At 36.9% G+C, this 24,747-nt stretch overlaps 1 protein-coding gene across 1 annotated transcript; it reads left to right on the top strand.

Annotated features, from left to right (window-relative positions):
- The first annotated feature begins 1,831 nt into the window (after positions 1-1,831).
- vwde (von Willebrand factor D and EGF domains) lies at positions 1,832-24,687 on the top strand. Its single transcript, XM_084126154.1, has 32 exons — positions 1,832-2,129; positions 2,687-2,877; positions 2,967-3,198; positions 3,373-3,438; positions 4,311-4,543; positions 4,621-4,710; positions 4,812-4,941; positions 6,160-6,383; positions 6,653-6,726; positions 7,441-7,717; positions 7,827-8,023; positions 8,994-9,871; positions 10,670-10,806; positions 10,894-11,040; positions 11,142-11,246; positions 13,329-13,443; positions 13,799-14,049; positions 14,759-14,978; positions 15,083-15,220; positions 16,175-16,267; positions 16,345-16,491; positions 16,623-16,976; positions 17,800-17,895; positions 18,023-18,118; positions 19,598-19,693; positions 19,776-19,871; positions 20,316-20,411; positions 20,519-20,614; positions 20,741-20,836; positions 21,372-21,467; positions 24,077-24,174; positions 24,295-24,687. The coding sequence occupies exons 1-32, from the start codon at positions 2,051-2,053 to the stop codon at positions 24,301-24,303; spliced, it is 5,253 nt and encodes a 1,750-aa protein (XP_083982280.1). The 5' UTR covers positions 1,832-2,050; the 3' UTR covers positions 24,304-24,687.
- The last annotated feature ends 60 nt before the right edge of the window (positions 24,688-24,747 follow it).

Raw genomic sequence — 24,747 nt, 5'->3', positions numbered from 1 at the left:
AAACAATGGGAATGAGCATCTTAGCTTAAGAGCATGTGGGGCATGTGACCTCAGAACCCTTGTAAAAGTTCAGACAAATCTATCATTCACACTCCTTTTAGTCACATACAAAGAAGTACAAATCATCATTTGACAGGTGATCAGATGGACTATTCATTTTTTTCTTTAAGGAATAGTTCACTCAAAAAGGAAAACTTACAAAAGAATCTTTACATTTGTATTTTTTTAAGAATCTTTACACTTTTCTGCTATAAAAATGGAGCATACAAATATCCTTAAAGTAGTCCATACAGCTCATATGCTATATTTCACGTCTTCCGATACCATAAGACAATTATATGCAATTTTGGAGTATGATCATTACATATAAAGATTCTTCAAAGATTCTCCTTTTATTTTCCAGAATAAAAAATAGCAGCATACAGGTTTAGAATAACTTGAAAGTGAGTAAAATAATGCCAGAATTCTACTATCCCTTTAAAGTACTTTCATGTTACCAACACTTTAGTTAAATTTTATACATTTGCAGCTTTTAGACTTTGTGTTATTTTGATTGCTAATCACACCTTTGGGTCATGGAAAAGTCTTTTGATTGTTTAACAATCTGCTTTTCTCATTAGGTGTGACAGCTGTTATGCTGCATTAACCCCTTTTATCTAAATCAAAGTAAAAACACTGGGAATATGTTGTGGTTTTGTTCTGCCTAATGAGTATATCATTCAGTAAAAATATACAGTGTGGAGGAAGAATTTAATTATTTCATACAGAGTGTCAACACCTCTCGTAGAGAAACAGATGGTGTTATACCAGTGCTCAATCTTCATCCCGCGAATGTTATTCACATCTTCTTTGAGAAGGAGTGGCACGCCCTTGATAAAAACAGTTTAACAGATGGCCTCTGGTTATGCGATTCCTTCACAAAGTCTCGCAGGCATCCCACAACAGACCGTGTTTGACTTTCTCAGAGCAGAACTTTGGCTGATTATCGTCATTTTGATATAAGCAGCCCAGCAGTGGACAGAGAAGAATAATTTTCACACTAACTAGTTTTCTAACAACAAACATTTGCACTATGTCTAGCATTATGTTTAGCATTTTGTGGTGAAAATGATCCCAGATAGCACAGGTACGTCTGTAAGATGTCTGCTAAAGATATGTTAATCTGGAAAGCATGCTGTGTAAAAAACATCTGATAAACGTCTTAGAAAAAGCAGTTTTACATACATCTTCTAAATGTCTATATGACATCTAACAGGAAACGTCCTGGAGACAATGAGCAAATTTACTCTCTAAAAAAATACATCTTGCAGATGTAAATGCATAGACGTCTCCGAGATGTACTTGTGCTATCTATTTGAATTGTTTTTATAAATGGCCCAAACTCATTTGTCATGCTGCTAATTTCATAAGTCTCATTTTAATTGATATGTTGCGATTTTTATAAAATGACTGCTTGACTGAAAATGAAGAAAGTACTATTTAAATATGCGTGGTGAATAAATATCAAGTAGGCTACTAATACTTTCATTGATTTTTATTTATTTTCCTCACATATCTAATTTCATTTCAAGCATAGGCTACTCCTCCTTACTGACAAGTTCACTTCCTTGGTAAATAAGAACACTAACTTTTGGGTGGGAATCGTTGGTCGTTGACTCATTGTGTTGGAAATGACGCCACCACTGTGGGACGTTGTTTACAAATGTGAATAAAGACATTATTCGTGGTCATTTCAATGCACAATCGTGAACATGTCCTTTGTATTAGTAGATTTAACTGAAAAGATGGGGTTAAAATATGTAGAGGATGTGTGTAATATTAAACGAGCCGCACTGGAGAATGGGACAGTCAGCTCGAGATGCTCCAGCGGGAGGAGGTGTGTGTGGTCTGGACAGCAGCCCATGAAACACTCGCTGTTCTCCTCAAAGACACAGCAGATATTTCTTTGCCAGCTTTCATTTCGGGACTTATCGGTCGGGATATTATCCTGGATTGCGTTATTGGTTTGGAGACGCTCTTAAATGTTTTCTAAAGAGCATTAGAGACGGAAATGCATTTAAACGTCTGTGTGGAGTATTGCCTAGCTATTATATTTATTATTTTAAACAACACTGTCAGTTGTCAAAAAGGTAAGTGAATCGATTACCATTCAACCTTGGACTAAATGCTACATTTAATTCTTGGTTACGTAAGAGCACGTTTGGACAACAATTTTGGTTGCTTTATTGATTTGTTTTTGCAGTTTGTCATTATTTAATATTATTAAATTCATTATTAATAGTTGTATAAAATTAATATACATGTAGGCTATTAATTACCTCGTATGATGTATGATCATACACAAAAAGTTTTTCTTTAAATTAAAGTTTTACTCTTAATGAAGTTAACAGCAATTTTGAGAAACGGCAATAAAAAGATGTAAATTCCCACGAGATGAAGACAATAGAAAAAAGCTGTTGTTTATATGCTGATATGAAGCGGGTCGAATTCCCAAGGGCGCCTTGTTGACATCACATGACCTGATGTGACTTGCACTGCAGTTTCTACCACTAGTCTACTATCAATGATATTACTGTCAATTAAACAGTAATTTATTTATTTTTTAATTTAAAATCTTGATTTTTTTTAATTTTTATTAATAACTTGTCTATGTTGTATTGTGTGTTTGTGTGTATTATTATTACAGTGGAGCCCCCTGAATGCAGTCGTGGGGGTTACACTGTTCTTCAGAGCCCGTACCGAAGCACCAGGTTCAGCTCACAGCAGCTGCTCCAGTCTGCCCTGCAGGAGCTCATTTGTGATCATTCACTCTCTCCCGGATGGTATCAGTTCCAGATCTTCGATAAGCCGGCCCGTATGCCCACCAAATGTGTGGAGGTACAGTACAGTGCATCTCTGTAATCGGTCCAGCCTGCTGAACAATGGCTCCTTTATGTTATGTTTCTATATTACAATAATCCCTACAGGTGAATCAGTGTGGAACACAAGCCCCAGTGTGGCTCTCCCTGGCGGATGGAGAGACTCTCCCTCGGCCTCTAGAGGTGAAGCAGATGACGGCCTGCGCTACCTGGCAGTTCCTCGGAAGCGACAGTAAAGACTGCTGTCTTTTTCGCCTGCCTGTCACCGTACGCAATTGCGGGGACTTTTATGTGTACTTGCTCCAACCAACGCAAGGATGCATGGGATATTGCGCTGAAGGCAAGTCAACGAACCTCACTGAGTAGTAGGCCTATTTGAAATGTTAGTATGATTATCCATTGGTTCTGCATCATGCATCCCAAAGGCTGTGAAAAATAAGACATAGACATATTGTCAAATAAGAATAAGACAGTCCTTTTCAGTCATCATCACTACATTTTATTATATTCGCAGAGATGTCAGAATCCAATCAAACCAGCTGTGACGGGACACAAAGGAATAGTGATGGAACCTGCAGTGGTGAGTAGTCCATACTTGTCCACCAATATTATAAAAATGCATCTTCAAAACAAAATAATCTAAACAAAATAAATTCAACCCATTAATTTTTTAATCACTCTTTTTTTCACCAAATGTTTTTCCAGAGCTTGTGTAATACAGTAAAATTAACTGCTGCATATTATCTGAAAGGTTCCCCAGATGAATCTAGCAGAAGTTCATGTATTTGTGTTGTTTTTGTTTCGACTGTGGCATGGAGCGTCGCCTTGGCAGCTGATCACAAGTGATCCTTCTCTTGGTCTTAGGCATCCCAACAGAGGCTCGCTCTTTATTTTATTTCTAGTGGAATCCTTCAACACACTTACTTTAGAAGTGTCCTTCATCCGGCATCATAAAGCATGTCTTGGAAGTGAAATAGACATGATGATTAAGACTTTGGCTGGAAATCAGGGTCTTGGGTCTTTCCTTTGGACTTAATGTTTTAAAGCTGAAGCAGAGCCAAACATTCTTTATTTCAGAGAAAATGGCATTTTGGATTTTGATATGATTTGAACAACTACAGACACACAGCAGTCACCAAATCCGGCTGGGCAGCTTTAGAGGTCGCTGAAATCTGTTACCCCCCTCTGTTTCACACAAAATGGTTTTAATATTCTCCAAATTCACTATGGTGATGGCTGAACTCCTCTGTTTCATATTCTAGAAAACATTTTGGTTTTATAAACAGTTGTGGGCATACAGCAGGGTCAGCCAATCATTAGATATTACAAATGATCTGTTACCCTCAAGCTTTAATGACTTTAATTTTCTTCAAATATTTATAAAACAAATATATATTTAGATATTCTAAGTATATGGTTTGAAGCATATATTATTTGTCATTTATCCCTCAGAACTCCAGCCTCCCTCTTCTGCAGTACCACTGATAGTTGCTGAGCTCTACGACAGCAGTGTGTACCTGAAGTGTACATTTGATGACAGTAGTGGGAACAGCTCTCTGGGATATGTAGTGACATGGTGGCGACTATTGCCCGAGGGCAACAGAGAAGAGCTCAGGAAAGACACTACAATAGAGACTTTTGCTCTCATCGAGCTGGATGGGATCAACCTGCGACTGGGAGACAGGGTAGCCACTTTATAATCAGTATTCACATGAATTCAAATTCATATTTATGAATCTTAACCTATATATCTATGTCTCAGATCCATTGCAGTTGCACTAGTTTTTTTCTGGAGTCTCCCAATATACAAAGCCTTCCCGTGGAGAGTGAAGAGTTTTATGCAGGGATCCAAGTAAGTCTCAATTCTCATCCAGTGACTTACAGTTTGTTTGGCAGTTATTAGTAAAGAGTTGTTTCTGCGAGACTTATTATATTTTTATGCATATTTTCCAGATGAAACCTCAGGCTGTGTCTATTTCAGAAGATGGGAGAGAGTATAAACTAACAGTGGAGAGCACTGTACCTTTACCATGTTCCTCAGAGAGATGCACTTTGCCTTTGCATCTTACAACTAGTAGCCAAGGTGGAGTCAAAAATTGCAGTCTTAAAGGGTTAGTTCACCCAAAAATGAAAATTCTGTCAGTAATTACTCACCCTCATGTTGTTCCAACCCCGTAAGACCTTTGTTCATCTTTGGAACACAAATTAAGATATTTTTGATTAAATCTGAGAGCTTGATCACTCCTCCATAGGCTTCTAAAGATGTTATAACTTGCTGGCCCAGAAAATGTATTAAAGACATCGTTAATATAGTCCAAGTGACTACAGTGGCTCAATCTTAAGTTTATAAAGCAACGAGAATACTTTTTAGTGTGCAAAAAACAAACAAAAATAACAACTTTATTCCACTATTCATTTCCTTCTCTCTGGGCCTCGAGTTTTTTCACGTAGTATAACTGCGCAGCGCATCTGTGTTGTACGTCACACGCATCACACACATGACCAGCGTCAGCCAATAGTGAGCCTACGTGTGACGTGCAACACAGACACGCTGCGCTATTACACTACGTGAAAAAACTCGAGGCCCAGAGAGAAGGAAATGAATAGTGGAATAAAGTTGTTATTTTTGTTTGTTTTTTGCGCACAAAAAGTATTCTCGTCGCTTTATAAACTTAAGATTGAGCCACTGTAGTCACTTGGACTACATTAACGATGTCTTTAATACATTTTCTGGGCCAGCAAGTTATAATGTCTTAGAAGCCTATGGAGGAGTGATCCAGCTCTCAGATTTAATCAAAAATATCTTAATTTGTGTTCCGAAGATGAACGAAGGTCTTACGGGGTTGGAACAACATGAGGGTGAGTAATTACTGACAGACATTTTCATTTTTGGGTGAACTAACCCTTTAAGTTATGGCATATGTTGTATTAAATATTTTTTGCATTGTGTCACCCAGAATCCTAATCTCATTACTGTAAATGCTAATAAATATTATTTATATACTACAATAGTATTTGTTTACTGCTTTAAATGTATATTAATTTGAATAAATTATTCTTTTGTTTGCTTTAATACAATAATGTGAATATACGTTTTTGGGGGAGACTTTTATGTGATTTACCCTTTAAATCAAACTTGTAATATTTTACCTTAAATATTAATGTGTCAGAATTTTCCCTCATACTCTGAAAATCTACAAATTATGTTTTTACAGCAGAAAATATGTCTCTCTTAACTTTAAGAAGCAGCTGCACCATGTCACCTGTAACTGAAAATTGTACTAAAAAGATTTGTCTCCAGTGGCAGGTGAGAAGGACCTGGGTGTTGATTTAGTCCTGTCCTCCTGTGAGGTCGAGCTGTTTCAAACCCCTTGTCATAATGGATTCTGTAGCCAAGCATCTGTGCACTACAGCGCAGTGACTGATATATGGAAGGATGGAGACAGAAGCACAGAAATACACATCAAACCCATAATCAGCAGCACCAACTTCCTGTGGAATGGGTACGCTCCTCAAAGTGTGCAGGTGGGCCTTATTTGATTATATATGTAATATATTATGTATTATAAATAGTTTAGGAATATATATACATGCAATTGTCCTGGCACTATGTAAGCATATCAATATTTAGTATGCATATAATCAAATGCCTTGTTGTTTATGCCAAAAACCATCTGCCAAGAAAATGTGTAAATGCATCTTTAGAAAACTAGGTAAAACATATTTATGAATAAATAATACTATGTAATATATGTATTCATATGTATACATGTATATATGTATGTTCCTCTCAGATTCTTGTGAAGGACGTTCCATCTGCTCACTGTTACACTTTTACGGACCCTCACATCATCACATTTGATGGCAGGTAAAAACTCTACACTCAAACTATAGTCCAATAATAAAAGTTGATGTATTCTAGAGGACCTATTATATATTTTTACATTTTCAACTTTCTTTAGTGTGTAATGTTGCGGTTTGAGCATGAAAAAGATCTGCAAAGGTACAAAGCACTAAGTCCACTACAAAGGGAGTTGTTCTCTATATATCAGTGCACACTGTTTCTGAACTCCCTGAAACGCCTCGATTGTAATCTTGAGTTTTCTTCCGGAAACATTTATGTCACAATATTCCTCATTTAAATAATTCCCGCCCAAGGCATACACAAAATAAAAGGGGCGAATCCTGGTTGAATTGTGTTCGTAGTGTGTTGAAACTCGAAGTTATGGTAAGGGATGTGACATTTACAAAACACGCTCGAAGCGGTTGACCAATCACAACTCACTGGTCCAATCAGAGCGGCCAATCAGAGCACATTGAGCTTTTCAGAAGGAGGGGCTTTTAGAAACAGTGTTACTGACAGACTGTGAAGAGAGGTGCTGCAACCCTGTAAAATATGTGAAAAATAATGTGTTTTTTAAACTTTCAAGCATGAAAAGGTATTCTAGTAAAAAACAAAATCAAGACTTTGTAAAAGGGCACAATCCTCTTTTAAAAACACTTTTTGATGTAGAATCACCGAATGAATTTATAAATGCAAATGGAGTGAGAATTGAATTGAACATTGCTTGTTTGTTCACAGGAGGTATGATAACTACCAGATAGGCACCTTTGTACTGTACAGGAGCACCGCTCGGCTGTTTGAGGTACATGTGCGACAGTGGGAATGTGCCGGCACGACCGCCCATCCCACCTCGTGTGTCTGTGGCTTTGCAGCCAGGGATGGTAGTAATGTGGTCACTTATGACATGTGTAACGGGCTGGCTGGAGAGACAAAGCCACGTCTCTCTGTGAAGAACGGAGATCTGGTAAAGAGTGGCATTCGTGTTACTGAGTCCTACCAGGGCCGCAAAGTCACTGTGAGTGATATTGGGTGTATATTAGTATGCATCTTTGATTATTTCTTTTAAGTTATTATACCTACAGTTTAGTCCATATAAAATGATTAATAAGCTTTTTTTAATCCAGATTATGTTCTTGTCTGGGGCATTTGTGCGTGCGGACGTGGCTGACTGGGGAATGAGTCTGACTGTAAGGGCCCCGGGCTCTGATCAAGGCCACACTGAAGGCCTGTGTGGAACCTTTGATGGACAGCCAATGAATGACTACCACAAAGAGGGTGGAGAGACTGTGGAGGACAGCAGCTCTTTTATCAACGCGTGGAGGTGAGACTCACCCTGTTGAATTAGATCAACATTCAAAGTGTAATGAATGGGTTTGGGGTTTATTCAAATACATAACTGTAAGCTTGAGCAGTAGTTTTATTGATGCTTGCCTTAGGTTATTTTTATGGATGCACCAATATCAAAATTCTGTGTGATGTTATGGCTGACATTCAATAAATAGCTGATAAGCTGAAAGGTCTGTTATTTTGTGCAGTTAAAAATAAAATCAATATTTTTAAATGCTAGTGAATTTAGGCCTCACAATATTATTTATTTATTAAATTGTTAGTTAAAAAAAGGATGAACACTAAGAGAGTTGAATATCAGAAAAGATCATGTAAATATACAAATTGAGGAAATTAGTGTAGACAATTAAATATACAATATCTGTCAAAATATACACTAATGATAAAAATATTTTTGAATGTTTTTGAAAGAAGTCTTTCATGCTCACCCAGGCTGCATTTATTTTGAAATATCATTACAATTCCAAATAACTGTTTTCTTTGTTAATATATTGTAAAATGTAATGTATTCCTGTGATGGTGAAGGCCATTTCTTCAGTCTTGTGTCACATGATCCTTTAGAAACCATTCTAATATGATGATTTGGTGCTCAAGAAACATTTATTATCAATAATCAATGTTGAAAACAGGTAATATTTTTATAGAATTTCGTAATATTTTGTATTTTTTTGTAGAAACCATGTTAATTTTTCTCAGAATTATTTAATGAATAGAAAGAACATTTATTTAAAATCGAAATCTTTTGAAAAAATACAAAAGTCTTCACTGTCACTTTTGATCAATTTAATGCATCCTTGCTAAATAAAAGTTTATGGTGACTGACCCCATACCTTTGAACAGTAGTGTATATCCAGTATCTATCTATAAATAAAAAATAACTGATATGGTGATGATTTGTTGTGCATCCCTCCTTAATATGGATTATTATGTTCCCTTAAAACCAGGTTGGCTCCCAGAAACAGCTTTTTTGACAAGATCCCCATCTATGAAAGCAACTCCAGTCTCCGTGAGTACTGCCATTGTCAACAAGAGAAACACCAGTCAACCAGCGGAGCATCGCCCCAGTCTACCATTTCCTCCAGGTGTTCTTCCTCTACCCGCGTCCAATCTCCCTCCATCATCCCTACTTTGGATGTAACAGTTGAGTACATCAGGTCTTTCCCACTTCATAGAGAGACGTCCACCCCTCCCGGCAGGCCCACACAACACCGTCCAGCTCAGGGAAGCAGAACAAATGCTCAGAGATCACAAATTCAGAGACGCGTTATGAATCCCCAAAGATCCCAGAGTCAAAGACGTGTCCTAAACCCACAGAGATCCCAAACTCAGAGACGTGTCACAAGCCGAAGCAGACGTCAAGGTGGATATTACAACTCCAGATTACAACTGGAGGAGCCAACATATAATTTCCCAGAGGACCATTCTTCATCGAATTCCCCTGAACCGCTGGTACCATCCTGGCCTACTGAGTCAGGCCTGACGGAATCCGAGGTCCGGCGGCTCTGCGAGGGAACCCTGAGGAACTCCACGGTGGGGTTGGGTTGTGGGCGTCTCCTGGGCGAGATGCTGGAGCAGGCTTTGGAAATGTGTGTGATAGACCAACAACTAAAGGACGATCAGGCCTGGAAAGGAGCCACCGTGCCCCTTCTGGAGAATGAGTGTGAGAGGATGGTGGTAGAGGACGTTGGCAGGAGGAAGGAGAACCAGGATGTTCTAGCTTCCCTCAGGTGCCCGAGCCTGTGTAGCGGGAATGGACAGTGCACAGAGTGGGGCTGCTCGTGCTTCCCTGGATTTGGCTCTTATGATTGCAGCCAGGTGTCTGGTGGGTGTGTCTGTATATGGGTACTTTATATAATTGAAATATAAGTTCATATGTTCTGCATTGGGACATGCTATACTCTAGCGAAAATTTGTTTACACAGCTTTTTCTTTCAATAAGTATTATGAATGCAGGGTTTAAGAGGCTGCATGGAACATTTGTACTTTTTGTTTTAGTATTATTTATATACTATTATAGTATTTATTAGTATTTTGAATTAGCTTGTAATCTTGTAATGTGCTTTTGTCATTTTTATTATATTTTGTTTTGTTTTTTATATTTCTATTTAGCTTTAATTTATGTTATTTCAGGTTTTTTTTGTTAGTTTTTTTGTGTTTTTCATTTAATATTTACATTTTATTTGATCTCAGGTTTATTTCATTTAACGATTATTATGTTTTTAAATATCACATGATATTTAGGGAATATGCTAGGGAAGTCAAAAACTTTGGCAAATTCTTTTTTTGACTAGTTACATCCCCTAAAATATACACTTCTCTTTATACATTCATATAAATTATTGCCTGATATCATGATTTTGTTTTAAATTCATGGATATGTTATGCATCAATCACTCATTCTAATCTAAAGAGTAAAAGTGGTCTCAAGTGGAGAAAATAAACAAACAAAAAATCCAAATGATTATCTTTACGTGGCCTAGAATGGGATTTTACAAATATTTATTTTATAAAATCATTGCTAAGTATTTGTATATGAGTAAATGAAAATGTAGGTTGATCTAGAAGACTTTGATGTGCATTTCATTTGTTTTTAGCCAGTTAATCTGTTTTCCTGATGCAGATGAGACTCCAGAGATCACAGAACTGGAGAACGGAGGACTGTGTGATGTCCATTATGGCGTCTGTTCCTCTGTTAGGGTTCTTGGTCAAGGCTTTAAAAAGTCCTACAGGCTCAAGTGTGAAGTTGTGAAGGAAAAGGTAACAGCAAATTTGCCAGTCAAGCATTCAATTGAGCATGAAGGTAAATGATTATTAACCTGAATACATACTGTTCTGTCTACTTAGATAGTAAATGGTGAATGGTCTTTGGATGATGCTCAGTTGGTGCCCGCCTCCTTCCAGAGTTCGTCCTCATTAGAGTGCCAGCTCCCTGTGGACGACCCACAATCCTCCACCACTGCACACCAGCCAGTCTTGCGCTGGCAAATCAAAGTCAGTTTGTCACTCATTGCTGTGTATTGAGCTATAAATGTAAAACTAATGTGTATTTAAACGTATTGAAAATGTAATTTATTTGTTTATCTGTCTTCTAGGTGTCTAATGATGGACACAGCTTCAGCAATGCAAAGATACTGACTCTTTTTGACGGCACATGTCAGATTTGTACAGTCAGCACCTCGGTTATCTGCGCCCTAAAGGTCTGTGCTATCCATTCTCATATAAAATGATCAAATAAAGCTGCAGCTGAAATTATGAAAATTCAGCTTTGCCATCACAGGAATATATTACATTTTAACATATATTAAAACTGAAAACAATTATTTTAAACTTCAATAAAATTTCATAATATTACTGTTTTTTTTATTTATTTACTTTTCTTAATCAAATAAATGTACCCTGGGTGAGCATGAGACTTCTTTCAAAAACATTCAAATATCTTTCCAACCTCAAATATTTAATGGTACTGTACATCACTGTAAACCATTTCACAAGAAGAAAAGAAAAACGTGCTCCACCATGATCTGTTTGTAATTTGTTTAAATGGTGTTTCTTTAAACCTTTTTCTGATCAGTTGACCCAGATTCAGTGGACGTTTTATCTTGAAATGTTTACATACACTGTTCATTATATATCATTACGTGTACTAAGACTTTTTAAATACAGGAAACTATTTCACATTCAGCCTTGTAATTATGTACAGCAAATAATTTCAGGTCAAAATCAGTCGAACAAAGCTAGCACTGTTCAGTTCTCTAAAACTGGGGCTCTCTCACACTCTACGGATAAACCCAGCAAGAAATGTTTGTGATAAGCACACTGCAAATAATGCTTTTCTTACTTAGTATTTTTGTCTTGTTTCCAGTCCAAATATCAAACATTTCTTAAATCAAGGTGAATTTACTAAAGTAGTAAAATGACATACACTGAACAAAATTATAAATGCAACACTTTTGTTTTTGCCCCCATTTTTCATGGGCTGAACTCAAAGATCTAAGACTTTTTCTATGTACACAAAAGGCCTATTTCTCTCAAATATTGTTCACAAATCTGTCTAAATCTGTGTTAGTGAGCACTTCTCCTTTGCCAAGATAATCCATCCACCCCACAGGTGTGGCATATCAAGATGCTGATTAAACAGCATGATTATTGCACAGGTGTGCCTTAGGCTGGCCACAATAAAAGGCCACTCAGTTTTATCACACAGCACAATGCCACAGATGTCGCAAGTTTTGAGGGAGCGTGCAATTGGCATGCTGACTGCAGGAATGTCCACCAGAGCTGTTGCCTGTGAATTGAATGTTCATTTCTCTACCATAAACCGTCTCCAAAGGCGTTTCAGAGAATTTGGAAACATCCGACCAGCCTCACAACCGCAGTGAACAATATTTGAGAGAAATAGGCCTTTTGTGTACACAGAAGAAGTCTTAGATCTTTGAGTTCAGCTCATGAAAAATGGGGTCAAAAACAAAAGTGTTGCGTTTATAATTTTGTTCAGTGTAAGATATTAAGTCGTGTTTTCTGGGAAATAATAAAAAAATTAAGTGATTTTTGGCTTAAAACAATCTAAGTTATCTGCCAATGGAGTAAGAAAAATAATCTTGTTTCTGTTTGAATTAAGATTATTTTTCTTACCCCATTGGCAGATAATTTAGTTTTTTTAAGGATCAACTCACGTAATTTTGATTAATTCCCCCGGAAAACAGGACATAATATCTTATGTCATTTTACTCATCTAGTAAATGCATCTTGATTTAAGACTTTTTAGATATTAAGACTGGAAACAAGACAAAAATACTAAGTAAGAAAAGCATTTTTTGCAGTGCATGTGTAACAATGTTTAAGGCTCAGGGAAGGAGGAGGCGGAAACCGACAAACGTTCAACATAACTTTAATATTAATATAAACATAAACGGAGTAATTCCAATAGGGTCCTCACACCATCGGTGCTCGGGCCCTAATAAACAACAAAAGTAAAGTGGCAGCCCCTCATGGACGACTGTCGCATAAACTAAAGCAAAACAACAACGTAAAGTCCAGGCCTGGTCCTCTCTTGTCTTCCACTGTCATCACTCCTCCTTTTATCCTTCCGGAGCTCCTCCGTGGGATTCGAGACCGGCTCATTAACACTCGCGTCACCGGCTTTGCTCTCAGACCCACCCTGCTTGCTACAGCATGCAAGAGGTTTATTTAAACAACCACAAAAACCCAATGATATAATTACAGATTGCTTTGTTTGATTAATGTAAAGTTTTAAAAGTTTTCCCTGAATATCCCCTCAGGACAGGACATGTAACATTGATGGACTGTGTTATGAGGAGGGCGATCACAGCCTGAGCAGCCCGTGTCTGACATGCAGACCGGATCTTTCCAAATACGGCTGGTCCATTGCTGAGAGTATGTTCGTTTCGGGCTTTATTTCCTATATTTCCTAAAGCTGGAGTCCTTACTAGTTCTGCTATTGTAATGACTTCCTTGATGACTCAGAGACTTGTTCGGTCATATTTTTCCATAAAGATGCATGTTTGCTTAGTACGTTTGATTTTTTTTTTTTAAGCTGTTTTATAGTTTAATGTTATTTTTTTCACTCTCCTGCAACGGTTATATATCACAGTATCCATATAAGCTCACAATAAATTATGAAAATACAGTTTTGTTATATGTTATTATATATGTATTTTCCAATGTACATAATGTTGACTGATGTTCTTGTGTCATTGTCCTCGTTCTGATGTTCTGTGTGTGTTCATAGAAAATGAGCCACCGGTGTTTCACGCGGGTCAGCTCAGTCTGAAGACATTCTACGGAGAGAATTTGGTCTATCAGTTCTCAGCCAATGATCCAGAGGGCTCTGCAGTTCTCCTCACGCTCAGGTCAGGGCCCAGAGACGCTGTTCTCTCTCCAGCTGGCCTGCTCATCTGGAAAGCTCTCTCCACAACACCAGTGACCTTTGAACTGGCTGTAACTGATGACTGTAATGCAGAGACACGTGCAGCAGTGAAGGTGAGCTCTAGAAAGCATCTGGTAAAATGTTGCATCTTAAAAAATTCGCAAAAAGTCTTTTTCTGAATGTTGTAGACTGCTGAAGTACAACTGTGTGTGTCTCCATTGTTGTCCACAGGGGGGTGCCAAATGGCTACCAAAAACATTTCTGGATCATTAGATCAGTGTAATAGTTTCATAATATATTGCCAATAAATAATTAAATAATAATTATTATATACATGACAATATATGAAATTAATACTTTTATTCAGCAAGTATATATTGATCAAAACTGACAGTAAAGACTTTCATGTCACAAAGGTTTTCTATTTCAAATAAATGCTGTTCTTTTTGAACTTTTAAGAATCCTGACAAAAATATTTTACCACAGTTTCCACAAAAATATTAAGCAGCACAACTGATTTCAACATAGATAATAATAAGAAATGTTTCTTGAGAAGCAAATCAGCATATTAGAATGATTTCTGAAGGATCATGTGACACTGAAGACTGGAGTAATGATGCTGATACAGCTTTGATCACAGGAATAAATTACATTGTGAAAAATATTCAAATAGAAAGCAGTTATTTTAAATTGTAGTAGTATTTCTTAATGAGTATAAGAGACTTCGTTCAAAAACATTAAAACATTTTGCCGACCCCAAACTTTAGAACGATGGTGTGTGTTATATATACTTAATATATGGTTTAATTTTATATTTCCCAGGTGTCAGTTCACCCATGTGAATGCCAGAATGGAGCTTCCTGTGTGACCAACATTAACTTCCCCCCGGGATCTGGTGAATACCTGTGTGTTTGTCCTGCTGGTCTGGAGGGGTACAGGTGTGAAGTCGATGTCGATGACTGCAGGTCGAACCCATGCCTCTCGGGCACATGTGTGGATGGACTGAACTCTTTTACCTGCCACTGTCCAGTGGGCTTCACAGGTCAGTTCACTTATTGTAGAAACAATCTATTCATGTAGAAGTGGATCTGTTATAATATTAGTGTTTTTGTTATTTGTTTAGCCTTCTTCTGCTGTGTTCTACAGGTGTAATCTGCGATGAGGACATTGATGAATGTTTATCAGCTCCATGTTACCCAGGCGTTTCCTGCAGAAATATGATGGGCTCGTTTGTGTGTGGACCCTGTCCTGAATACCTCACTGGAGATGGGACGACCTGCATCCGTACGCCCATATCTCATACTTTAAGGTTTATGATCAAATAGTCAGGCAGAGAATTTTTACATTATGAGGATTTTTTTTTCTTTGGGATAGCATGAATAGTAACTTGTGAATTCAAACCATGAATGTGTTTAAGTAAATAGGGTCAATATAAGTAAATTGTGTCAGTTTTGACTTTACTTGAATTTAATCCTTTCTCAAACACCATCCATTTTGTAACTGCTGAAAGTAATGTTATCCTGATATTGCACCAAGACTAGTTGTTTATGCCTGTTTTAACATTTCTTGTGTACAATAACAGTGTTCACATTGAAATGGATCGGTTCTATGGAAGCCCATTTCTGCCACATAAGATAGAAAAGTCATGCTTTGGTAAATTATGACAGAGAAAGTAATTATGAAATAAAACATTATTAGATACTAAGTAATAATTATGAGATAAGTTGAGATTGACAAAAAAACTGTTATGACAAAAAGTAGAAATTGTGAGGTGAAAATATATAATTATGACAAAAGTCGAAATTATGACAAAACAATTCTTACATAAAAAGTCAAAATTTGGATAAAAAAAGTTGACAAAAATTTGATATAATGACAATTACAAGTCAATTGACAAAAAGTAGAAATTGAGAGTCATAATTATGACATAAAAGTCAAAATAATGACAGTCATAATTATGACGCAAGTCAGTTGACAACAAGTAGAAATTATGAGATGGTCATAATTATCACATAAAAAGTAAAAATTTATATAAAAAAGCATAATTATGACACAAAAGTTGAAATTATGAGATAGAAAGTGATAATTATGATAAAAAAATATAATTATGATATAAGTCAAAATAATGACAAATACAGTTGTAATTAAGGGGGAAAAAATCAATTTTGACAAAAAAATGTATCTCATAATTTCAATGTTTTTGTTTTGTTTACTTGTTTTTTTTTTGTTTTTTTTTAGAAAAGACAGTGGATAAAATTGATGAAGGCAGTCATAAAATGACCTCAAAAAGTGTGATTAACCTCAACTCCTTCAAACCCAAGCTTGTTCCAGGTAGGAGTAATAAATAACTACACTGTTTTTCACCTCTAATATGTATCAGTTGACTGTAAATATGTACGTACCCTCAGAAGGGCAGAGTCCGTGTGCCAGTCGGCCCTGTTATCCTGGAGTCCAGTGCTTTGAGAGCACATACACGTCTGCTGGTTACATATGTGGCCCGTGTCCCTCTGGGCTCAACGGCAATGGACAAACATGCACGTCAAGGACAGCAAACAGTCAGTTGCTTTTCCTTATACGAACATTATCATTACAAGAAACATTATTACAGAGAAGCCAGAATAAATAGCTTTTGTGTTTTTGTAGATTCTTCTTCGGACTCGACCTTCTAACCCTTACTATTTTGCAGGACAGATACTATTGAGGGAGGGTGACAAACTCTCTGATGTCACTTCTTCCACTAGGAAGTCAGCTGAACCTTCTATTGGAGCTGAAAGATCTCCTCCTAGCAACAAGTGGACCTCATCTGTTGATAGGAAGACCACCTCACGCACCCTAGACTGGACCAACACGAAAGCAAAAGGCAGCTCAACCAGAGAGCAGCTGAATGAAGAAGAATTTAACCCTGAACGCGCTGAGGACAACCGAACCTGTGCGGACTCCCCCTGTTTTTCTGGAGTACCGTGTGAAGCCACATCCTCTGGCTCCTTCAGATGTGGAAGCTGTCCACACGGCTATAGAGGAAACGGAATTGCCTGCAAACGTGAGCAGTTTGAGCAGATCTCTGTCTGTCTGCCTGTCTGTCTAATATCTATCTATCTATCTATCTATCTATCTATCTATCTATCTATCTATCTATCTATCTATCTATCTATCTATCTATCTATCTATCTATCTATCTATCTGTCTGTCTGTCTGTCTGTCTAATATCTATCCATCTATCTATCTCTCAATCTCTCTATCTATCCATCTATCCATCTATCTATCTATCTATCTATCTATCTATCTATCTATCTATCTATCTATCTATCTGTCTAATATCTGTTTGTCTAATATCTATCTATCTATCTATCTATCTATCTATCTATGTCTAATATCTATCTGTTTGTCTAATATATATATCTATCTATCTATCTATCTATCTATCTATCTATCTATCTATCTATCTGTCTGTCTGTCTGTCTGTCTAATATCTATCCATCTATCTATCTCTCAATCTCTCTCTCTATCTATCTATCTATCTATCTATCTATCTATCTATCTATCTGTCTGTCTGTCTATCTATCTATCTATCTATCTATCTATCTATCTATCTATCTATCTATCTATCTATCTATCTATCTATCTATCTATCTATCTATCTATCTATCTATCTAATATTTATTGTCTGTTTGTCTGTCTAGCCGAGACATTTATTTATGAGGTTTACAGTACATTCAAATATTATTGTTAGAATGATTATCCAACTGATTGTTTTAACATGATTTAAGCATGGCCTGTGTGTGTGTGTGTGTGTGTGTGTGTGTGTGTGTGTGTGTGTGTGTGTGTGTGTGTGTGTGTGTGTGTGTGTGTGTGTGTGGATACAGCTCTGTGTCGTCACCCCTGTGGTCAGAATATGGAGTGCTCACAGCCTAACACTTGTACCTGTAAAGAGGGTTACACTGGATACAACTGCCACATTGGTCAGTCACAGCCTATGATATTCTTTTAGCTTGAAAGAATTTTTTTAAAAATTAAAATTACTCATTTGAATTCTGATATGTCTATGGTTAATTTCAAACTCACACTTGATATATCTTGTCCTGTCAGCTGTTTGCCGACCAGACTGCAAGAACAAAGGGAAGTGTGTGAAGCCCAATGTGTGTGAATGTCCTGCAGGGTACAACGGCCCCACCTGTGGGGAAGGTAAACTCCATCTTTAGTGTCTTACTCCATTCTTACCTTTACAAATTCATTCTAAAAGTCACTTTTTGCCATATGACTCTAGATAATATGAGGGTTTCATATATTATGTATTATTTTAATATATTAACATTAGGGGTGTAACGGTACGTGTATTCGTACCGGACCGTTTCGGTACAGGGCTTTCGGTTCGGTGCACGTGTGTACCGAATGACTGAATGCAATATTTTGTGTGCGGAACATAGGTACATTTTCGTGTTTCCACACGAACATATTAAGTGGCGGATGTCTCCGCGTTCAGCGCTAGTCCCGCCCTGCAGCTGATTCTAATGTTTTACCCTCTATGGTTTTACCAGTGTTTTACCCGTCGTCACTGTAACCTAAACCAATGAAATAGACTGCAGGGCGAAAAAAAGCTTTTCCGCTCCGTGTGCGCCGCCGCACTCTCCGTTCCGTGTGTGTGTGTGTGTGCGCGCGTGTCGGCCCGCTGCGCTCTCTGCTCAATGTTCGAGTCCGTGTTTGTGCTGCGCGTTCTGCTCTGTCGTTAACGGCCCAAAGACTCCAATCATGTACCGATCACGCACTGGAAAAGCAAAGTCCGCTCAAATAAGGTGAAATTTCTCAGTAGTAGACTTCTGTTTGCTGAACTGGTATAGTCACGCTAGCAACACTGGTAAAATGACCTGCTCCGATCACATGCTCTGGTAATAATAGCTTTGTACTATAGCTTTGGACTATATTTTATATTGATAATTAGTAAAAATAGGGGCAAAAAAAAATCTTAAATTGATTATGTTGATTGATTATTGAAAAATAATAATACATTGATATATTTATGTTTAATATTATTTTAATATAGGGCTATTTTCTGTTCTTTTTTTCCCCGTGTTTCATTTAATTAGGTGATTATAAGTTTAATTATTGATGATTACAAGCTTGGAGGAATTGCAATTAATTACAGCAAATTGTGCAATTAATTAGTTAATTTTTTTTATCGATTCCCAGCCTTAATTTTTAAATATGAGCAGGCCTACAAGCTGGGATTGGTAATGCTGCACTGTAATCATAGTTATTTATTTATATTTTTCATTATATTTTATTATGTGATATTGGTTTGAGACTGAGAGTATTTTATTTAGTGGAGAACTTTGCAGCAGTATTTTATTTCTTATTCTTTTTTTTTATTTTATATATATTTTATTATATTTTATTAAAAAGTGTTTAAAAAAGGTGTAAACAAATTGTTAAAAAAAAAAAAGTTTATAGTAATAAACAACCTGCAGTTTAATGTTTGCATTTTTTTCCCTTACTGTACCGAAAATAAACCGAACCGTGACTTTAAAACCAAGGTACGTACCGAACCGTGATTTTTGTGTACCGTTACACCCCTAATTAACATATATTATGTGAACTTTATGTAATGTAATTTTTATGTAACTTTATGTACAAATATAATGTACATGTTTTTATCTTGCCTCTCAGCCAGCTGTGATCCGCCTTGTCAACATGGTGGCCGATGTTTGTCCAGAAATTACTGCACTTGTCCATATGGCTACGTGGGACCAAGATGTGAAACTAGTGAGCAGACATTTCCGAACAATTTCTAAATATAAAGAAATTAGTTCATAATGATTGTGAGTCATTGCTTTTGTTTTTTCAGTGGTGTGTAACAGACATTGTGAAAATGGTGGAGAGTGTATGTCGCCTGATGTCTGTAAGTGTAAACCTGGCTGGTACGGACCAACGTGTAATTCAGGTGCGCTGTTTCATCCTTAAAGTCAGCATAGTCTTTTCTTCCCTATTGTGACACATATCCAAGTGAAACGGCTTCTCGAACAAGAAAAAATGAAGGGTAGGACTTGATTTTGTTTATCAGGAATTGATTGGAGCATTGTGGTTTGCTATTGGTCGATCTCATGTGAGTGACAGGTTGTCCCGCCCTCACGCCAGTAAATACATCATCAGAGAAGAGATGTCATTGCAAGAGGGAGTTATTTTGATTAAAGATTGCGATGGCACATGAATTTAAAGGAAAGAAATATGCACAGATACAATTTATAATAAATAGTGCAATACTCCATACAAAATAAGAATTGTCCATTTTGATTTCATGGTGACTTTAAATATTGATCATAAATCTATTTAATAAATGTGATATAATATAATATATAATAAATTCCCTAACTGTTTTTATTCTCAGCCGACTGTAAACCTGTGTGTTTAAATGGAGGGACTTGTATTAAACCGAACATCTGTGCTTGTCCCAGTGGCTTCTATGGTTCACAGTGCCAGATAGGTACAACCGTTTCATAGCGAATGCTTATTTCATGTAAACAGTTCTGCACAATTAATAAATGGCCTGAGTTATTGATAATTAATTAAGCTGTGTGTCGTTCTTTGTAGCTCTGTGCAATCCTCCATGTAAAAACAGAGGCCAGTGCATGAGAAACAACGTGTGCTCCTGTCCTGAAGGATACACTGGGAAGAGATGCCAGAAAAGTGAGTGTTCAATGGTGTCATTTTCTCCAGAATCTAGATTGTTTCATTTCTGTTGTTGTGATTTGTGTCTATATCCAGCATGCATTCTAGCATATTATATGTTTGGACTATATGCTCTGTGTTTAGGTGTGTGTGACCCCATGTGCATGAACAACGGAAAGTGTGTCGGTCCAAACACCTGTTCCTGTCCATCTGGATGGAGAGGAGGGATTTGCAACATCCGTAAGAGATTTCCAACATCCTTAAGGTCACCAAGGCTGCATTTATTTGATCAAAATACAGTAAAAACAACAGTAATGTTGTGAAATGTTATTGTACAATGTAAAATAACTTTTCTATTGTAATATATATTCAAATGAAAAGTATTCATTGATGGCAAAGCTGAATTTTCAGCATCATTACTCCAGTCTTCAGTCACGTGATCCTTCAGAAATCATTCTATATGATGATTTGATGCTCAAGTTACAATTATTATTATCAGTGTTCAAAACTTCTTAATAGTTTGTGGGACTTTTTCAGAATTATTTGATGGATGAAAGTTCAAACGAACAGCATTTATTTGAAATAGAAATCTTTTGTAACATTATAAATGGCTTTACTGTCACTTTTGATCAGTTTAATGCATCCTTGCTGAATAAAAGGATCAACTTCTTTAAAAAAAAATCTTACTGACCCCAAACCTTTGAACAAACTTTATATATTATCTTGAAATATCAAATACATGGAACATAACACACAGTCTTGTCTGTATGTGTAGCGGCATGTTTACAGAAATGTAAAAATGGTGGTGAGTGTGTGGGGCCGAACACCTGTCACTGTCCAGCTGGATGGGAGGGTCTGCAGTGCCAAACACGTAAGTCCTGATGAATCCTAAATGATCCTAAAGGGCTCTTATTATGATTTTTTACATTTTTAACTTTTTAGTGTGTAATGTTGCTGTGTGAACATGAAAATGGTCTGTAAAGTTATAAAGCACAAAGTCCACTCTATATATCTCTATATTTCTGAACTCCCTGAAATGCCTCGATTGTAATCTTGAGTTTTCTTCCGGGAACGTTTATGTCACAATATTCCTCATTTAAATAATTCTCACCCAAGACATATTATAAATAAAAGGGACGAAGCCTGGTTGAATTGCATTAATAGTGTGTTGAAACTCGAAGTTATGGTAACGGGTGCGACATTTCCAAAACACGCTTGAAGCGGTTGACCAATCACAACTCACTGGTCCAATCAGAGTGGCCAATCAGAGCTCAATGAGTTTTTAGAAGGAGGGGCTTTTCTTAACAGAGCTTTACTGACAGACTGTGAAGAGAGGTGCTGCAACCCTGTAAAATATGTGAAAAATAATGTTCAGGCATAAACATTCAGGCATGAAAAAAAAATGAAAAAAAGAAAAAATATATATATATACTGTATATACAGTGAGGAAAATAAGTATTTGAATACCCTGCTATTTTGCAAGTTCTCCCACTTAGAAATCATGGAGGGGTCTGAAATTGTCATCGTAGGTGCATGTCCACTGTGAGAGACATAATCTAAAAAAAAAAATCCAGAAATCACAATGTATGATTTTTTAACTATTTATTTGTATGATACAGCTGCAAATAAGTATTTGAACACCTGAGAAAATCAATGTTAATATTTGGTACAGTAGCCTTTGTTTGCAATTACAGAGGTCAAACGTTTCCTGTAGTTTTTCACCAGGTTTGCACACACTGCAGGAGGGATTTTGGCCCACTCCTCCACACAGATCTTCTCTAGATCAGTCAGGTTTCTGGGCTGTCGCTGAGAAACACGGAGTTTGAGCTCCCTCCAAAGATTCTCTATTGGGTTTAGGTCTGGAGACTGGCTAGGCCACGCCAGAACCTTGATATGCTTCTTACAGAGCCACTCCTTGGTTATCCTGGCTGTGTGCTTCGGGTCATTGTCATGTTGGAAGACCCAGCCTCGACCCATCTTCAATGCTCTAACTGAGGGAAGGAGGTTGTTCCCCAAAATCTCGCAATACATGGCCCCGGTCATCCTCTCCTTAATACAGTGCAGTCGCCCTGTCCCATGTGCAGAAAAACACCCCCAAAGCATGATGCTACCACCCCCATGCTTCACAGTAGGGATGGTGTTCTTGGGATGGTACTCATCATTCTTCTTCCTCCAAACACGTTTAGTGGAATTATGACCAAAAAGTTCTATTTTGGTCTCATCTGACCACATGACTTTCTCCCATGACTCCTCTGGATCATCCAAATGGTCATTGGCAAACTTAAGACGGGCCTTGACATGTGCTGGTTTAAGCAGGGGAACCTTCCGTGCCATGCATGATTTCAAACCATGACGTCTTAGTGTATTACCAACAGTAACCTTGGAAACGGTGGTCCCAGCTCTTTTCAGGTCATTGACCAGCTCCTCCCGTATAGTTCTGGGCTGATTTCTCACCTTTCTTAGGATCATTGAGACCCCACGAGGTGAGATCTTGCATGGAGCCCCAGTCCGAGGGAGATTGACAGTCATGTTTAGCTTCTTCCATTTTCTAATGATTGCTCAAACAGTGGACCTTTTTTCACCAAGCTGCTTGGCAATTTCCCCGTAGCCCTTTCCAGCCTTGTGGAGGTGTACAATTTTGTCTCTAGTGTCTTTGGACAGCTCTTTGGTTTTGGCCATGTTAGTAGTTGGATTCTTACTGATTGTATGGGGTGGACAGGTGTCTTTATGCAGCTAACGACCTCAAACAGGTGCATCTAATTTAGGATAATAAATGGAGTGGAGGTGGACATTTTAAAGGCAGACTAACAGGTCTTTGAGGGTCAGAATTCTAGCTGATAGACAGGTGTTCAAATACTTATTTGCAGCTGTATCATACAAATAAATAGTTAAAAAATCATATATTGTGATTTCTGAATTTTTTTTTTTAGATTATGTCTCTCACAGTGGACATGCACCTACGATGACAATTTCAGACCCCTCCATGATTTCCAAGTGGGAGAACTTGCAAAATAGCAGGGTGTTCAAATACTTATTTTCCTCACTGTAATGTATATGTATATAATGTGTGTGTGTGTATATATATATATATATATATATATATATATATAATCTATCAGAGCACGTTGAGCTTATCAGAAGGCTTTTATAAACGGTGTTACTGGCAGACTGTGAAGAGAGGTGCTGCAACCCTGTAAAATATGTGAAAAATAATGTTCAGGCATAAACATTCAGGCATGAAAACACACACACACACACACACACACACACACACACACACACACACACACATATATATATATATATATATATATATATATATATATATATATATATATATATATATATATATATATATATATATATATATATATATATATATATATATATATATATATATATATATATATATAATTTAAAAAATATATATATATATATATTTCTTTTTATTTGAATTTTATTTAATTTCTTCCCTAACAGCGATCTGTAAACAAACGTGCCTCAATGGGGGGAGATGCGTTTTCCCAAATTTCTGCCACTGTCGACAAAGTTACACCGGACCTTCCTGTGGTACCAGAGTAAGCATTTCACAAACGCATTGCCATCATTGATTTCATCTTTAAAATGATCTTTGTAGAAACATTTTTGACGTCATTCATGGCCAAAATATGAACTGATTATAAACTTTGTATTCACAGACTAGGTGATGAAGATGTGACATTGAAGACAACTTTCTATCGCTCTGTAAAAAGTAAATGGTGTGTGTGAGTGTGTTGGTGTTTGTAAGCATCAGTGCCTTAAAAGTAAGGTAAACTTACTGTATAAATAAAATACATTTATTAGACTCTTATTGTCTGATACTATAGTATTTCAGGAGTGTTATATGTTTGTGTGGGTGTTGTTTTACATCTCTTACACAGCTCTGACAATGACTATTTTCATTTGATTTTTGCAATGTGTGTACATTTTATAGTGTTGATAAACTATTTTCCTGTTATTTTTTTAAGTAAATTGCTTTTAAAGAAAAAAACAGTACATTTGAAATCATGCAAATACGTCTTAGTGTCATTTCTCAATAAAAACAAGTCGTCAACAACAAAAACAGGAATGAATCATATTTCTGATCTTTAAAACCTTAAAACAAGTTGCAC

This window comes from Abramis brama (genome assembly GCF_963993115.1).
Source record: "Abramis brama genome assembly, chromosome: 10".
In the NCBI taxonomy this organism is placed as follows: domain Eukaryota; kingdom Metazoa; phylum Chordata; class Actinopteri; order Cypriniformes; family Leuciscidae; genus Abramis; species Abramis brama.
The sequence above is the reverse complement of the archived record's forward strand: the minus strand, read 5'-3'. Positions and strand labels throughout refer to the sequence as shown.

Bases quoted from the DNA above. Each gene is read 5' to 3' on its own strand.
- vwde (XM_084126154.1), top strand. From the start codon at position 2,051: ATGCATTTAAACGTCTGTGTGGAGTATTGCCTAGCTATTATATTTATT. The intron at 11,041-11,141 runs GTCAGTTTGTCA...TCTGTCTTCTAG, and splicing joins TCTTGCGCTGGCAAATCAAA to GTGTCTAATGATGGACACAG. The intron at 18,119-19,597 runs GTAAACTCCATC...CTTGCCTCTCAG, and splicing joins CGGCCCCACCTGTGGGGAAG to CCAGCTGTGATCCGCCTTGT.